The 17,861-nt window shown below is 48.0% G+C and overlaps 1 protein-coding gene across 1 annotated transcript in view; it reads left to right on the top strand.

Annotated features, from left to right (window-relative positions):
* Positions 1-10,778, top strand: part of LOC135508576 (collagen alpha-1(VI) chain-like) — an 83,234-nt gene extending 72,456 nt beyond the window's left edge. Inside the window, exons 29-33 of the mRNA XM_064928849.1 lie at positions 5,556-5,665; positions 5,881-6,067; positions 7,581-7,752; positions 7,875-7,904; positions 9,936-10,778. Of these exons, the coding sequence (XP_064784921.1) occupies positions 5,556-5,665; positions 5,881-6,067; positions 7,581-7,752; positions 7,875-7,904; positions 9,936-10,537 (1,101 nt within the window). The 3' untranslated portion in view covers positions 10,538-10,778. The remainder of the gene's footprint in view (positions 1-5,555; positions 5,666-5,880; positions 6,068-7,580; positions 7,753-7,874; positions 7,905-9,935) is intronic.
* Positions 10,779-17,861: the final 7,083 nt, after the last annotated feature.

Genomic DNA, 17,861 nt, shown 5'->3' with positions numbered 1-17,861 from the left:
ATTAAACCGCAACCCCGGATGACTACTCCAGGCTAGCGTTTCCATCCACTTAGCTTGAAGCTAGCCCGGCCAGAGCTCCTGTGCTACCACCGAAGCATACTCCTGGGACACAATATCCGGACCCACGACCGGTCTATCGTTGTCACCGCATGAAGAGGCATAAACAGACTCACCCCATCGCAACGTCCCCTAAAGGCTAACTTTCTAGCCCTTGCTATCTGCTTGCTTGCTAATTCAGCCTGCTAACTGCTAGCTTGTTTAGCCCCGGTCCGATAACTGCTAGCTTGTTTAGCCCCGGCCTACTAACTGTTAGCTTGTTAGCACAGGCCTGCTAACTGTCTGAATCGCCGCGTCCCCAGCCAGCCCAATCACTCACTGGACACATATTTACTTTCAATCTCTTTTCGATGTTTAATTCGATTATACCTTCCGGTAACCTGCCTCATCCAATATGATACGGAATCGCTATTATTTTTTAATTTTTAGAAAACATTCAAGAACCTCCAGAAGCTAACCAGCTAACTAGCTACAAGCTATTTAGTCAATGTTAGCCACTGCTAGCGGCTTTTACCTTCTGCACAGCCAGCCAGTTTTTTTAACCTGGATAATACTCGCCAGTCCAGCTTCCCTGCCCCATCCACCGCTGCCCCCTGGACACTGATCACTTGGCTACATAGCTGATGCATACTGGACTGTCCATTAATCACGGTACTCCATTCTGCTTGTTTATGTTTTATCTGTCGGCCCCAGCCGCACTCAGGCTCTGTGTGTAGTTAATCCGACCCTCCCTGCCCAGTCAACGCCATTTTACCTGCTGTTGTTGTGCTAGCTGATTAGCTGTTGTTGTCTCACCTACTGTTTTAGCTAGCTTTCCCAATTCAACACCTGTGATTACTGTATGCCTCGCTGTATGTCTCTCTCAAATGTCAATATGCCTTGTATACTGTTGTTCAGGTTAGTTATCATTGTTTTAGTTTACAATGGAGCCCCTAGTTCAACTCTTCATACCCCTGATACCTCCTTTGTCCCACCTCCCACACATGTGGTGACCTCACCCATTACAACCAACATGTCCAGAGATACAACCTCTCTCATCATCACCCAGTGCCTAGACTTACCTCCGCTGTACCCGCACCCCACCATACCCCTGTCTGCGCATTATGCCCTGAATATATTCTACCATGCCCAGAAATCTGCTCCTTTTATTCTCTGTCCCCAACGCTCTAGGCGACCAGTTTTGATAGCCTTTAGCCGCACCCTCATACTACTCCTCCTCTATTCCGCGGGTGATGTGGAGGTAAACCCAGGCCCTGCATGTCCCCAGGCACCCTCATTTGTTGACTTCTGTGATCGAAAAAGCCTTGGTTTCATGCATGTCAACATCAGAAGCCTCCTCCCTAAGTTTGCTTTACTCACTGCTTTAAGCACACTCTGCTAACCCTGATGTCCTTGGCGTGTCTGAATCCTGGCTCAGGAAGGCCACCAAAAATTCTGAGATTTCCATACCCAACTATAACATCTTCCGTCAAGATAGAACTGCCAAAAGGGGGAGGAGTTGCAGTCTACTGCAGAGATAGCCTGCAAAGTTAATGTCATACTTTCCAGGTCCATACCCAAACAGTTCGAACTACTAATTTTAAAAATGACTCTCTCCAGAAATAAGTCTCTCACTGTTGCCGCCTGCTACCGACCCCCCCCTCAGCTCCCAGCTGTGCCCTGGACACCATTTGTGAATTGATCGCCCCCCATCTAGCTTCAGAGTTTGTTCTGTTAGGTGACCTAAACTGGGATATGCTTAACACCCCGGCAGTCCTACAATCTAAGCTTGATGCCCTCAATCTCACACAAATCATCAAGGAACCCACCAGGTACAACCCTAAATCTGTAAACAAGGGCACCCTCATAGACGTCATCCTGACCAACTGGCCCTCCAAATACACCTCCGCTGTCTTCAACCAGGATCTCAGCGATCACTGCCTCATTGCCTGTATCCGCTACGGAGCCGCAGTCAAACGACCACCCCTCATCACTGTCAAACGCTCCCTAAAACACTTCTGTGAGCAGGCCTTTCTAATCGACCTGGCCCGGGTATCCTGGAAGGACATTGACCTCATCCCGTCAGTTGAGGATGCCTGGTCATTCTTTAAAAGTAACTTCCTCACCATTTTAGATAAGCATGCTCCGTTCAAAATATGCAGAACTAAGAACAGATATAGCCCTTGGTTCACTCCAGACCTGACTGCCCTCGACCAGCACAAAAACATCCTGTGGCGGACTGCAATAGCATCGAATAGTCCCCGCGATATGCAACTGTTCAGGGAAGTCAGGAACCAATACACGCAGTCAGTCAGGAAAGCTAAGGCCAGCTTCTTCAGGCAGAAATTTGCATCCTGTAGCTCCAACTCCAAAAAGTTCTGGGACACTGTGAAGTCCATGGAGAACAAGAGCACCTCCTCCCAGCTGCCCACTGCACTGAGGCTAGGTAACACGGTCACCACCGATAAATCCATGATTATCGAAAACCTCAACAAGCATTTCTCAACGGCTGGCTATGCCTTCCGCCTGGCTACTCCAACCTCGGCCAACAGCTCCGCCCCCCCCGCAGCTACTCGCCCAAGCCTCTCCAGGTTCTCCTTTACCCAAATCCAGATAGCAGATGTTCTGAAAGAGCTGCAAAACCTGGACCCGTACAAATCAGCTGACAATCTGGACCCTCTATTTCTGAAACTATCCGCCGCCATTGTCGCAACCCCTATTACCAGCCTGTTCAACCTCTCTTTCATATCGTCTGAGATCCCCAAGGATTGGAAAGCTGCCGCAGTCATCCCCCTCTTCAAACGGGGAGACACCCTGGACCCAAACTGTTACAGACTTATATCCATCCTGCCCTGCCTATCTAAGGTCTTCGAAAGCCAAGTCAACAAACAGGTCACTGACCATCTCGAATCCCACCGTACCTTCTCCGCTGTGCAATCTGGTTTCCGAGCCGGTCACGGGTGCACTTCAGCCACGCTCAAGGTACTAAACGATATCATAACCGCCATCGATAAAAGACAGTACTGTGCAGCCGTCTTCATCGACCTTGCCAAGGCTTTCGAACTCTGTCAATCACCATATTCTTATCGGCAGACTCAGTAGCCTCGGTTTTTCTGATGACTGCCGTGCCTGGTTCACCAATTACTTTGCAGACAGAGTTCAGTGTGTCAAATCGGAGGGCATGCTGTCCGGTCCTCTAGCAGTCTCTATGGGGGTGCCACAGGGTTCAATTCTCGGGCCGACTCTTTTCTCTGTATATATCAATGATGTTGCTCTTGCTGCGGGCGATTCCCTGATCCACCTCTACGCAGGCGACACCATTCTATATACTTCCGGCCCGTCCTTGGACACTGTGCTATCTAACCTCCAAACGAGCTTCAATGCCATACAACACTCCTTCCGCGGCCTCCAACTGCTCTTAAACGCTAGTAAAACCAAATACATGCTTTTCAACCATTCGCTGCCTGCTCCCGCATGCCTGAATAGCATCACCACCCTGGATGGTTCCGGCCTTGAATATGCGGACATCTATAAGTACCTAGGTGTCTGGCTAGACTGTAAACTATCCTTCCAGACTCATATCAAACATCTCCAATCGAAAATCAAATCAAGAGTCGGCTTTCTATTCCGCAACAAAGCCTCCTTCACTCACGCCGCCAAACTTACCCCAGTAAAACTGACTATCCTACCGATCCTCGACTTCGGCGATGTCATCTACAAAATAGCTTCCAACACTCTACTCAGCAAACTGGATGCAGTTTATCACAGTGCCATCCGTTTTGTCACTAAAGCACCTTATACCACCCACCACTGCGACCTGTATGCTCTCGTCGGCTGGCCCTCGCTACATATTCGTCGCCAGACCCACTGGCTCCAGGTCATCTACAAGTCTATGCTAGGTAAAGCTCCGCCTTATCTCAGTTCACTGTTCACGATGGCAACACCCATCCGTAGCACGCGCTCCAGCAGGTGTATCTCACTGATCATCCCTAAAGCCAACACCTCATTTGGCCGCCTTTCGTTCCAGTTCTCTGCTGCCTGTGACTGGAACGAATTGCAAAAATCGCTGAAGTTGGAGACTTTTATCTCCCTCACCAACTTCAAACATCTGCTATCTGAGCAGCTAACCGATCGCTGCAGCTGTACATAGTCTATCGGTAAATAACCCACCCATTTTTACCTCCCTCATCCCCATACTGTTTTGTTATGTACTTTTCTGCTCTTTTGCACACCAATATCTCTACCTGTACATGACCATCTGATCATTTATCACTCCAATGTTAATCTGCAAAATTGTAATTATTCGCCTACCTCCTCATGCCTTTTGCACACAATGTATATAGACTCTCTTTTTTTTCTACTGTGTTATTGACTTGTTAATTGTTTATTCCATGTGTAACTCTGTGTTGTCTGTTCACACTGCTATGCTTTATCTTGGCCAGGTCGCAGTTGCAAATGAGAACTTGTTCTCAACTAGCCTACCTGGTTAAATAAAGGTGAAAAAAATAAAAAATAAAATACAAAGCAATGCAACAGTGTGCTTTAGGGCCATGTGGACGCCTCCGAGCGTCCCCCACCACTGAATCTGACTTTGTGGCTGTGGAATCTGACTTTGTGGCTGTGGAATCTGACTTTGTGACTGTGGAGTCAGACTTTATGGCTGTGGAATCTGACTTTGTAGCTGTAGAATCTGACTTTGTGGCTGTAGAATCTGACTTTGTGGCTGTGGAGTCTGACTTTGTGACTGTGGAGTCAGACTTTATGGCTGTGGAGTCAGACTTTGTGGCTGTAGAATCTGACTTTGTGGCTGTGGAGTCTGACTTTATGGCTGTGGAGTCAGACTTTGTGGCTGTGGAGTCAGACTTTGTGGCTGTAGAATCTGACTTTGTGGCTGTGGAGTCAGACTTTATGGCTGTGGAGTCTGACTTTGTGGCTGTAGAATCTGACTTTGTGACTGTGGAGTCAGACTTTATGGCTGTGGAGTCAGACTTTGTGGCTGTAGAATCTGACTTTGTGACTGTGGAGTCAGACTTTATGGCTGTGGAGTCAGACTTTGTGGCTGTGGAGTCTGACTTTGTGACTGTGGAGTCAGACTTTATGGCTGTAGAGTCTGACTTTGTGGCTGTAGAATCTGACTTTGTGACTGTGGAGTCAGACTTTATGGCTGTGGAGTCAGACTTTGTGGCTGTGGAGTCAGACTTTGTGGCTGTGGAGGCTCGTTAAACCCAGGTACTTTTGCTGCACAAGGTGGGCTATGGGATTCATATTTGTTTGTGTGATTACCAGCGTATGAAACACTATGAAAATAGCTACGGCAGCAATTTATTTTGCTATACATTTTACTCACACATGTGCTCATACGTGTGTGTGTGTGTGTGTGTGTGTGTGTGTGTGTGTGTGTGTGTGTGTGTGTGTGTGTGTGTGTGTGTGTGTGTGTGTGTGTGTGTGTGTGTGTGTGTGTGTGTGTGTGTGTGTGTGTGTGTGTGTGTGTGTGTGTGTGTGTGTGTGTGTGTGTGTAGTTTGGTTTTAATGAGTCCAGGGTAGGCGTGGTGCAGTACAGTGGGGATGGAGCCCAGGAGGCTGTCAGACTGGGAGACCCCAACATTAACACACTCACTGAGCTCAAACAGTAAGTACGCACACACACTGAGCTCAAACAGTAAGTACGCACACACACTGAGCTCAAACAGTAAGTACACACACACACTGAGCTCAAACAGTAAGTACACACACCCAATCATTACCCTGTATGTTGTGTGTAGGGCGGTGCGGGACCAATCATTACCCTGTATGTTGTGCGTAGGGCGGTGCGGGACCAATCATTACCCTGTATGTTGTGTGTAGGGCGGTGCGGGACCTGCGCTGGCTGGCTGAGGCCACCTATACAGGAGAGGCTCTGCAGTTCTCTCTGACCAACATGATTGACCGTCTGCAGCAGGAGAACCGCGTGGTCCTAGTGCTCACTGACGGACGCGCTGATATCACCAGAGATAAAACACCGCTCAACACACTCTGTGGGAAGGGCATCAAGGTGAGGGACACCACTCTGTAGGAAGGGCATCAAGGTGAGGGACACCACTCTGTGTGAAGGGCATCAAGGTGAGGGACACCACTCTGTGGGATGGGCATCAAGGTGAGGGACACCACTCTGTGGGAAGGGCATCAAGGTGAGGGACACCACTCTGTGTGAAGGGCATCAAGGTGAGGGAGACCACTCTGTGTGAAGGGCATCAAGGTGAGGGAGACCACTCTGTGGGAAGGGCATCAAGGTGAGGGACACCACTCTGTGGGAAGGGCATCAAGGTGAGGGACACCACTCTGTGGGAAGGGCATCAAGGTGAGGGACACCACTCTGTGGGAAGGGACACCACTCTGTGTGAAGGGCATCAAGGTGAGGGACACCACTCTGTGTGAAGGGCATCAGGGTAAGGGACACCACTCTGTAGGAAGGGCATCAAGGTGAGGGACACCACTTTGTGGGAAGGGACACCACTCTGTGTGAAGGGCATCAAGGTGAGGGACACCACTCTGTGTGAAGGGCATCAGGGTGAGGGACACCACTCTGTGTGAAGGGACACCACTCTGTGTGAAGGGACACCACTCTGTGTGAAGGGCATCAGGGTGAGGGACACCACTCTGTGTGAAGGGCATCAGGGTAAGGGACACCACTCTGTGTGAAGGCATCAGGGTGAGGGACACCACTCTGTGGGAAGGGACACCACTCTGTGTGAAGGGCATCAAGGTGAGGGACACCACTTTGTGTGAATGGCATCAGGGTAAGGGACACCACTCTGTAGGAAGGGCATCAAGGTGAGGGACACCACTCTGTAGGAAGGGCATCAAGGTGAGGGACACCGCTCTGTGTGAAGGCATCAGGGTGAGGGACACCACTCTGTGTGAAGGCATCAGGGTGAGGGACACCACTCTGTGGGAAGGGACACCACTCTGTGTGAAGGGCATCAAGGTGAGGGACACCATTTTGTGTGAAGGGCATCAGGGTAAGGGACACCACTCTGTAGGAAGAGCATCAAGGTGAGGGACACCACTCTGTAGGAAGGGCATCAAGGTGAGGGACACCGCTCTGTGAAGGGCATCAAGGTGAGGGACACCACTCTGTGTGAAGGGCATCAGGGTAAGGGACACCACTCTGTGGGAAGGGACACCACTCTGTGTGAAGGGACACCACTCTGTGTGAAGGTCATCAGGGTAAGGGACACCACTCTGTGTGAAGGGCATCAGGGTAAGGGACACCACTCTGTGGGAAGGGACACCACTCTGTAGGAAGGGACACCACTCTGTGTGAAGGTCATCAGGGTAAGGGACACCACTGTGTGAAACCTCTCCGCTTGCCTCATACCATTAACTGGGTGCTATGCAGTTATTTCCAGTTCTGAGCACCTGAAGGTTCGAAGGATTGAGGCTTTAGTACGACCAGCACCATCATATCACAATGCACAGTCCATTACACACACACACACACACACACACACACACACACACACACACACACACACACACTAACCCTGCCCCCCTCTCTCTGTCAGGTGGGAGGTCTGGGAGTGAAGGACTACTCTGGCCGCCAGCCCAACCATGAACAGCTCAGTGCTGTGGTCTGTGAGAGCGACCCTAAACCAGGCTTCTCCTTCGTACTGGAGAACTTCGCTGAGCTGCTGGATGACAGCTTCTTACAGAACCTCACCACACGCATCTGTGAAGGTACACACACACACACCACACACACACACACACAAGTGAACCCCTTGGTGCTGATACAGACTCTGTAAAACATTGATGTGAAAATGTCCTATTCATTTTGGTTTCTCTATTTCCTACAACAGATAAGAAGTGTCCCAACTACAAATGTCCCAGTAAGTCATGTGGCTTCTCTGTGGTTTCTCCTGTGGTTTCTCTGTGGTTTCTCCTGTGGTTTCTCTGTGGTTTCTCTGTGGTTTCTCCTGTGGTTTCTCCTGTGGTTTCTCTGTGGTTTCTCCTGTGGTTTCTCCTGTGGTTTCTCCTGTGGTTTCTCTGTGGTTTCTCCTGTGGTTTCTCCTGTGGTTTCTCTGTGGTTTCTCCTGTGGTTTCTCTGTGGCTTCTCTGTGGTTTCTCCTGTGGTTTCTCTGTGGCTTCTCTGTGGTTTCTCTTGTGATTTCTCCTGTGGTTTCTCTGTGGTTTCTCTGTGGTTTCTCCTGTGGTTTCTCCTGTGGTTTCTCTGTGGTTTCTCTGTGGTTTCTCCTGTGGTTTCTCTGTGGCTTCTCTGTGGTTTCTCTGTGGTTTCTCTGTGGTTTCTCCTGTGGCTTCTCTGTGGTTTCTCCTGTGGTTTCTCTTTGGTTTCTCTGTGGTTTCTCTGTGGTTTCTCCTGTGGTTTCTCTGTGGTTTCTCCTGTGGCTTCTCTGTGGTTTCTCTGTGGTTTCTCCTGTGGTTTCTCTGTGGTTTCTCTGTGGCTTCTCTGTGGTTTCTCCTGTGGTTTCTCCTGTGGTTTCTCCCGTGGTTTCTCTGTGGTTTCTCTGTGGTTTCTCCTGTGGCTTCTCTGTGGTTTCTCCTGTGGTTTCTCTTTGGTTTCTCTGTGGTTTCTCTGTGGTTTCTCCTGTGGTTTCTCTGTGGTTTCTCCTGTGGCTTCTCTGTGGTTTCTCTGTGGTTTCTCTGTGGTTTCTCCTGTGGTTTCTCTGTGGTTTCTCTGTGGTTTCTCCCATGTTGTCTGCTGTGGTTTCTCTGTGGTTTCTCCTGTGGTTTCTCTGTGGCTTCTCTGTGGTTTCTCCTGTGGTTTCTCTGTGGCTTCTCTGTGGTTTCTCTTGTGATTTCTCTGTGTTTTCTCCCGTGGTTTCTCTGTGGTTTCTCTGTGGTTTCTCCTGTGGTTTCTCCTGTGGTTTCTGTGGTTTCTCTGTGGTTTCTCCTGTGGTTTCTCTGTGGTTTCTCCTGTGGTTTCTCTGTGGTTTCTCCTGTGGCTTCTCTGTGGTTTCTCTGTGGTTTCTCTGTGGTTTCTCCTGTGGTTTCTCTGTGGTTTCTCTGTGGTTTCTCCCATGTTGTCTCCTGTGGTTTCTCTGTGGCTTCTCTGTGGTTTCTCCTGTGGTTTCTCTGTGGCTTCTCTGTGGTTTCTCTTGTGATTTCTCTGTGTTTTCTCCCGTGGTTTCTCCCATGTTGTCTCCTGTGGTTTCTCTGTGGCTTCTCTGTGGTTTCTCCTGTGGTTTCTCTGTGGCTTCTCTGTGGTTTCTCCTGTGGTTTCTCTGTGGTTTCTCCTGTGGTTTCTCTGTGGTTTCTCTGTGGTTTCTCTGTGGTTTCTCCTGTGGTTTCTCCTGTGGTTTCTCTGTGGTTTCTCCTGTGGTTTCTCCTGTGGTTTCTCTGTGGTTTCTCTGTGGTTTCTCCTGTGGTTTCTCCTGTGGTTTCTCTGTGGTTTCTCCTGTGGTTTCTCTGTGGTTTCTCTGTGGTTTCTCCTGTGGTTTCTCCTGTGGTTTCTCTGTGGCTACTCCTGTGGTTTCCCCTGTGGTTTCTCCCGTGGTTTCTCCTGTGGTTTCTCCTGTGGTTTCTCCTGTGGTTTCTCCTGTGGTTTCTCCCGTGGTTTCTCTGTGGTTTCTCTGTGGTTTCTCTGTGGTTTCTCCTGTGGTTTCTCCTGTGGTTTCTCTGTGGTTTCTCCTGTGGTTTCTCCTGTGGTTTCTCCTGTGGTTTCTCCTGTGGTTTCTCCTGTGGTTTCTCTGTGGCTACTCCTGTGGTTTCCCCTGTGGTTTCTCCTGTGGTTTCTCTGTGGCTACTCCTGTGGTTTCTCTGTGGTTTCTCCCGTGGTTTCTCCCGTGGTTTCTCCCGTGGTTTCTCCTGTGGTTTGTCTTTGTAATCTTGTTTTGGGAGGACATTGTGTTGTCATAGGGTATTGTCTTCATGTTGTTTATCCTGTTGTTTCTGTCCTCCAGTCTCCTTCTCAGGGGACACAGACATCATATTGATGATGGACAGTTCAGCCAGTGTGGGACAGAGGAACTTTGACTCCAGCAAGACCTTCGTCAAGCGTCTGGCTGAGCGCTTCCTGTCTGCCGAGAGGTCCGGCCGCACTGCCGTGCGTGTCGCCGTGGGCCAGTACAGCCGTGAACGCCGCATGGAGGCGGAGCTGACCTCTAACCTCACCCTGCTGACCAGTAAGATTGAGGCCGCCACCTTCCAGAATGATGGGACTGACGTTACCAAGGCGATGGCCTTCGCCATGGAGAAATTCCAGACGTCAGGGGGCGGGAACAGGAAGAGGAAGCTAGTGCTGTTCTCTGACGGGAGATCTCAGGGCGTTACCGAGGCGTTGCTGGAGAAGCGCGTACGGTTGGTGTCAGAGGCGGGAGTGGAGCTGTATGTTATCACCGTGGGCAACCAGGTGAGCGAGGCCAACCTGCGCTCGCTGGTCAGCAGGGGGAGGAGTTACGACGTCACCTACGCCCAGCGCCACCTGTTCCGCGTCCCAGACTACCCATCTCTGCTGCGTGGCGTGTTCTACCAGACCGTGTCCCGCAGGGTCTCCCAGGCCTGAGTTCAGGGGCAAGGGCTGGGACCACATGCTTTAGAGTTTAGTCTCCCTCATTATGAATATCCATTCATATTTCATCACTCATTTACTGTGTTTTAGTTGGGTTTTTACGTCCGATAATGACAGAAGACAATTGTGTGTCAGACTGTGTAAGATATTGTGTTAGACTGCATTCATGTGCTCTCAGAATTATCAAGAAAAATCCCAAGCGGAAAACTACTGAAAACCTCTTGTAACAGAAACTAGTTTCAGACGTCTGTTATGAGCTTCCATATTGTAACATCTTCCTGTCAGACTGTTCCAATTGTCCTTTTCAGGCTGTTCCCAGTTCCATAATTCCCAGTCAGACTGTTCCCAGTTCCATAATTCCCAGTCAGACTGTTCCCAGTTCCATAATTCCCAGTCAGACTGTTCCCAGTTCCATAATTCCCAGTCAGACTGTTCCCAGTTCCATAATTCCCAGTCAGACTGTTCCCAGTTCCATAATTCCCAGTCAGACTGTTCCCAGTTCCATAATTCCCAGTCAGACTGTTCCCAGTTCCATAATTCCCTGTCAGACTGTTCCCAGTTCCATAATTCCCAGTCAGACTGTTCCCAGTTCCATAATTCCCAGTCAGACTGTTCCCAGTTCCATAATTCCCAGTCAGACTGTTCCCAGTTCCATAATTCCCAGTCAGACTGTTCCAGGTTCCATAATTCCCAGTCAGACTGTTTCCAGTTCCATAATTCCCAGTCAGACTGTTCCCAGTTCCATAATTCCCAGTCAGACTGTTCCCAGTTCCATAATTCCCAGTCAGGCTGTTCCTAGTTCCATAATTCCCAGTCAGACTGTTCCCAGTTCCATAATTCCCAGTCAGACTGTTCCCAGTTCCATAATTCCCAGTCAGACTGTTCCCAGTTCCATAATTCCCAGTCAGACTGTTCCCAGTTCCATAATTCCCAGTCAGACTGTTCCCAGTTCCATAATTCCCAGTCAGACTGTTCCCAGTTCCATAATTCCCAGTCAGACTGTTCCCAGTTCCATAATTCCCAGTCAGACTGTTCCCAGTTCCATAATTCCCAGTCAGGCTGTTCCCAGTTCCATAATTCCCAGTCAGACTGTTCCCAGTTCCATAATTCCCAGTCAGACTGTTCCCAGTTCCATAATTCCCAGTCAGACTGTTCCTAGTTCCATAATTCCCAGTCAGACTGTTCCTAGTTCCATAATTCCCAGTCAGGCTGTTCCCAGTTCCATAATTCCCAGTCAGACTGTTTCCAGTTCCATAATTCCCAGTCAGGCTGTTCCCAGTTCCATAATTCCCAGTCAGACTGTTCCCAGTTCCATAATTCCCAGTCAGACTGTTCCCAGTTCCATAATTCCCAGTCAGACTGTTCCCAGTTCCATAATTCCCAGTCAGACTGTTCCTAGTTCCATAATTCCCAGTCAGACTGTTCCCAGTTCCATAATTCCCAGTCAGACTGTTCCCAGTTCCATAATTCCCAGTCAGACTGTTCCCAGTTCCATAATTCCCAGTCAGACTGTTCCTAGTTCCATAATTCCCAGTCAGACTGTTCCTAGTTCCATAATTCCCAGTCAGGCTGTTCCCAGTTCCATAATTCCCAGTCAGACTGTTTCCAGTTCCATAATTCCCAGTCAGGCTGTTCCCAGTTCCATAATTCCCAGTCAGACTGTTCCCAGTTCCATAATTCCCAGTCAGACTGTTCCTAGTTCCATAATTCCCAGTCAGACTGTTCCCAGTTCCATAATTCCCAGTCAGACTGTTCCCAGTTCCATAATTCCCAGTCAGACTGTTCCTAGTTCCATAATTCCCAGTCAGGCTGTTCCCAGTTCCATAATTCCCAGTCAGACTGTTCCCAGTTCCATAATTCCCAGTCAGACTGTTCCCAGTTCCATAATTCCCAGTCAGACTGTTCCCAGTTCCATAATTCCCAGTCAGACTGTTCCCAGTTCCATAATTCCCAGTCAGACTGTTCCCAGTTCCATAATTCCCAGTCAGACTGTTCCTAGTTCCATAATTCCCAGTCAGGCTGTTCCCAGTTCCATAATTCCCAGTCAGACTGTTCCCAGTTCCATAATTCCCAGTCAGACTGTTCCTAGTTCCATAATTCCCAGTCAGACTGTTCCCAGTTCCATAATTCCCAGTCAGACTGTTCCTAGTTCCATAATTCCCAGTCAGACTGTTCCCAGTTCCATAATTCCCAGTCAGACTGTTCCTAGTTCCATAATTCCCAGTCAGACTGTTCCCAGTTCCATAATTCCCAGTCAGACTGTTCCTAGTTCCATAATTCCCAGTCAGACTGTTCCCAGTTCCATAATTCCCAGTCAGACTGTTCCTAGTTCCATAATTCCCAGTCAGACTGTTCCCAGTTCCATAATTCCCAGTCAGACTGTTCCCAGTTCCATAATTCCCAGTCAGACTGTTCCTAGTTCCATAATTCCCAGTCAGACTGTTCCCAGTTCCATAATTCCCAGTCAGACTGTTCCCAGTTCCATAATTCCCAGTCAGACTGTTCCCAGTTCCATAATTCCCAGTCAGACTGTTCCCAGTTCCATAATCCCAGTCAGACTGTTCCCAGTTCCATAATTCCCAGTCAGACTGTTCCCAGTTCCATAATTCCCAGTCAGACTGTTCCCAGTTCCATAATTCCCAGTCAGACTGTTCCCAGTTCCATAATTCCCAGTCAGACTGTTCCCAGTTCCATAATTCCCAGTCAGACTGTTCCCAGTTCCATAATTCCCAGTCAGACTGTTCCCAGTTCCATAATTCCCAGTCAGACTGTTCCCAGTTCCATAATTCCCAGTCAGACTGTTCCCAGTTCCATAATTCCCAGTCAGACTGTTCCCAGTTCCATAATTCCCAGTCAGACTGTTCCCAGTTCCATAATTCCCAGTCAGACTGTTCCCAGTTCCATAATTCCCAGTCAGACTGTTCCCAGTTCCCATCATAATTCCCAGTCAGACTGTTCCCAGTTCCATAATTCCCAGTCAGACTGTTCCCAGTTCCATAATTCCCAGTCAGACTGTTCCTAGTTCCATAATTCCCAGTCAGACTGTTCCCAGTTCCATAATTCCCAGTCAGACTGTTCCCAGTTCCATAATTCCCAGTCAGACTGTTCCCAGTTCCATAATTCCCAGTCAGACTGTTCCCAGTTCCATACTTCCCAGTCAGACTGTTCCCAGTTCCATAATTCCCAGTCAGACTGTTCCCAGTTCCATAATTCCCAGTCAGACTGTTCCCAGTTCCATAATTCCCAGTCAGACTGTTCCCAGTTCCATAATTCCCAGTCAGACTGTTCCCAGTTCCATAATTCCCAGTCAGACTGTTCCCAGTTCCATAATTCCCAGTCAGACTGTTCCCAGTTCCATAATTCCCAGTCAGACTGTTCCCAGTTCCATAATTCCCAGTCAGACTGTTCCAGTTCCATAATTCCCAGTCAGACTGTTCCCAGTTCCATAATTCCCAGTCAGACTGTTCCCAGTTCCATAATTCCCAGTCAGACTGTTCCTAGTTCCATAATTCCCAGTCAGACTGTTCCCAGTTCCATAATTCTGAGCAGCACATGAACGCAGCATTAGACAGAAACGTTACTGTAAAGGAATGGTCGTTGTTGTTTGTAGATCAGAGACAGGACAGGATATGACATCACTACATCTTTTTTTAAACATCAAAGTTAAACATTAAACATCCTCCCTGCAGACACCCTGGTCCTAATGAAGAACAGCTGGACACGGACTGTTTGTGCACGCGTGTGCGTGTGTGTGCATGTGTGTGTGTGTCTGTGTGTGCGTGTGTGTGCGTGTGTGTGCATGTGTGTGTGCATGTGTGTGTGCAACCAGTGGAATGGCCTCTAATGTGCTATACATCATGTGGGAGTTCCTCATAAACAGTTTGTCTGAGGTTGCATGTTCAGATGCCTCACAAGTACACAAACATGCAACCACACACACACACAACCACACTCAGACACAACCACACTCAGACAAGAAAACATCTATTACCATGTTTGCACCGCCAACCCGGTAAAGAAACCCTGAATGGTTTATGTCTCCCTGTGACCCCTCTCTCTCTCTCTCTCTCTCTCTCTCTCTCTCTCTCTCTCTCTCTCACACACACTCATTCCTCTCTGCATCAGCCTGATGAGGTAAAGAAACCCTGAATGGTTTATGTCTCCCTGTGACCCCTCTCTCTCTCACACACACACACACACACACACACACACACACACACACACACACACACACACACACACACACACACACACACACACACACACACACACACACACTCATTCCTCTCTGCATCAGCCTGATGAACCATAACCCTTTGAAGACTACTTTAAAGTTCCAAGTAACAGTTCCAGATTAATGGTTCAGGGCCAGTTCCTCAGTGTCAGCATGTGTGAACATGTAACTCAGGGGATCATGGTGCCAGTTGTCCGCTGTAGCAGTGAATGGTGCCAGTTGTCCGCTGTAGCAGTGAACGGTGCCAGTTGACCGCTGTAGCAGTGAATGGTGCCAGTTGTCCGCTGTAGCAGTGAATGGTGCCAGTTGTCCGCTGTAGCAGTGAACGGTGCCAGTTGACCGCTGTAGCAGTGAATGGTGCCAGTTGTCCGCTGTAGCAGTGAATGGTGCCAGTTGACCGCTGTGGCAGTGAATGGTGCCAGTTGACCGCTGTAGCAGTGAATGGTGCTAGTTGACTGCTGTAGCAGTGAATGGTGCCAGTTGACTGCTGTATCAGTGAATGGTGCTAGTTGACCGCTGTAGCAGTGAATGGTGCCAGTTGACCGCTGTAGCAGTGAATGGTGCCAGTTGACCGCTGTAGCAGTGAATGGTGCCAGTTGACCGCTGTAGCAGTGAATGGTGCCAGTTGACTGCTGTAGCAGTGAATGGTGCCAGTTGACCGCTGTAGCAGTGAATGGTGCCAGTTGACCGCTGTAGCAGTGAATGGTGCCAGTTGACCGCTGTAGCAGTGAATGGTGCCAGTTGACCGCTGTAGCAGTGAATGGTGCCAGTTGACCGCTGTAGCAGTGAATGGTGCCAGTTGACCGCTGTAGCAGTGGGCAACATCCTACTGATGATATTTTGATCTGAAACCAAACCAGCTGCCAGACAGGCTGCTAGAACACAGCTGATTCATTAAAGGCCTCTTCAACCAATTCATGTTTCTTGTTTGTTTTTTTATCAGTTAGTATGAAAAGTTTACTCAATATCCTGCACACACATGTTCGCATGCACGCGTACACAAACACATACACACACACACAGTGCGTTCAGAAAGTATTCAGACCTCTTGACTTTTTTCACATTTTTTTTTACTTTAAGGGATTTAAATGAAACATGTTCCTGATCAATCTACACAAAATAACCCATAATGACAAAGCAAAAACTGTTTTTTTGAGTGTTTGCTAATTTATTAAAAGTTAAAAACAGAAATACCTTATTTACATAACAGACCCTTTGCTATGAGACTTGAAATTGAGCTCAGGTGCATCCTGTTTCCATTGATCATCCTTGAGATGTTTCTACAACTTGATTGGAGTCCACCTGTGGTAAATTCAATTGATTGGACATGAGTTGGAAAGGCACACACCTGTCTATATAAGGTCTCACAGTTGACAGTGAATGTCAGAGCAAAAACCAAGCCATGAAGGAATTGTCCGTAGAGCTCCTTGACAGGATTGTGTCGAGGCACAGATCTGGGGAAGGGTACCCAAAAAATGTATTCAGTATTGATGGTCCCCAAGAACACACTGGCCTCGGCTCCCGGCTCCCGGCCGCCTGGACAAACTGAGCAATCAGGGGAGAAGGGCCTTAGTCAGGGAGGTGACCAAGAACCCAATTGTCACTCTGACAGAGCGAGTGAGAGTTCCTCTCGAGATGGGAGAACCTTCCAGAAGAACAATCATCTCTGCAGCTCTCCACCAATCAGGCCTTTATGGTAGAGCGGCCAGATGGAAGCCACTCCTCAGTAAAAGGCACATGACAGCCCACTTGGAGTTTTCCAAAAGGCACCTAAAGGACTCTCAGACCATGAGAAACAAGATTCTCTGGTCTGATGAAACCAAGATTGAACTCTTTGGCGTGAATGTCAAGTGTCACGTCTGGAGGAAACCTGGCACCATCCCTACGGTGAAGCAAGGTCAAGTCAAATCAAATAACATTTTATTGGTCACATACACGTGTTTAGCAGATGTTATTGCGGGTGTAGCGAAATGCTGGTGTTTCTAGCTCCAACAGTGTAGTAATATCTAACAATTTCACAACATATACCCAATACACACAAGTCTAAGTAAAGGAATGGAATTAGGAATATATACAGTCTCCCCAGAAACTTTTACCCAGTTGGATTCACACAGAAGATGCCAAACAACAACCATCTCTGCATCGTGACCCAGGTTTTCCTACAGTTCCGAGTGTTCTTAGCAGTGTGCACAGCAACAACTGAATGTTTGGAGCATCTAACTCCACATTTACATTGTGATAGTTTAGCAGACCATTTAAGGGTGTGTGGGGTAATTTAGCTGAGCCACCCCTTGTTTCTGGGCAACCATACACGAAATGAGTCATGTGACCAAATATTTAGAAAGCGGTCATCATTTCATGGAGTCTGAAGGAACAAATCACGTGGAAAAAGTGGTGAGAAAGTTAGGTCACATAATTTTAAAACTTATTGTATTAAAACTGCACTGTTGGTTAAGGGCTTGTAAGTAAGCATTTCACTGTTGTATTCGGCGCATGTGACAAATACAATTTGATTTGATTGGTTCTATAATCAGTTATGGTCTCTATAAGCTACAATATGAGGTCCTAAACCAGTTATGGTCTCTATAAGCTACAATATGAGGTCCTAAACCAGTTATGGTCTCTATAAGCTACAATATGAGGTCCTAAACCAGTTATGGTCTCTATAAGCTAGAATATGAGGTCCTAAACCAGTTATGGTCTCTATAAGCTTCAATATGAGGTCCTAAACCAGTTATAGTCTCTATAAGCTTCAATATCAGGTCCTAAACCAGTTATGGTCTCTACAATATGAGGTCCTAACCCAGTTATGGTCTCTATAAGCTTCAATATCAGGTCCTAACCCAGTTATGGTATCTATAAGCTTCAATATCAGGTCCTAAACCAGTTATAGTCTCTACAATATGAGGTCCTAAACCAGTTAATGTCTCTATAAGCTACAATATCAGGTCCTAAACCAGTTATGGTCTCTATAAGCTTCAATATGAGGTCCTAACCCAGTTATGGTCTCTATAAGCTACAATATCAGGTCCTAACCCAATTATGGTCTCTATAAGCTTCAATATGAGGTCCTAAACCAGTTAT

Source organism: Oncorhynchus masou, chromosome 3 (assembly GCF_036934945.1).
Source record: "Oncorhynchus masou masou isolate Uvic2021 chromosome 3, UVic_Omas_1.1, whole genome shotgun sequence".
Classification (NCBI taxonomy): domain Eukaryota; kingdom Metazoa; phylum Chordata; class Actinopteri; order Salmoniformes; family Salmonidae; genus Oncorhynchus; species Oncorhynchus masou.
Note: the sequence above shows the minus strand (reverse complement) of the source record. Positions and strands in the feature narration are given on the sequence as shown.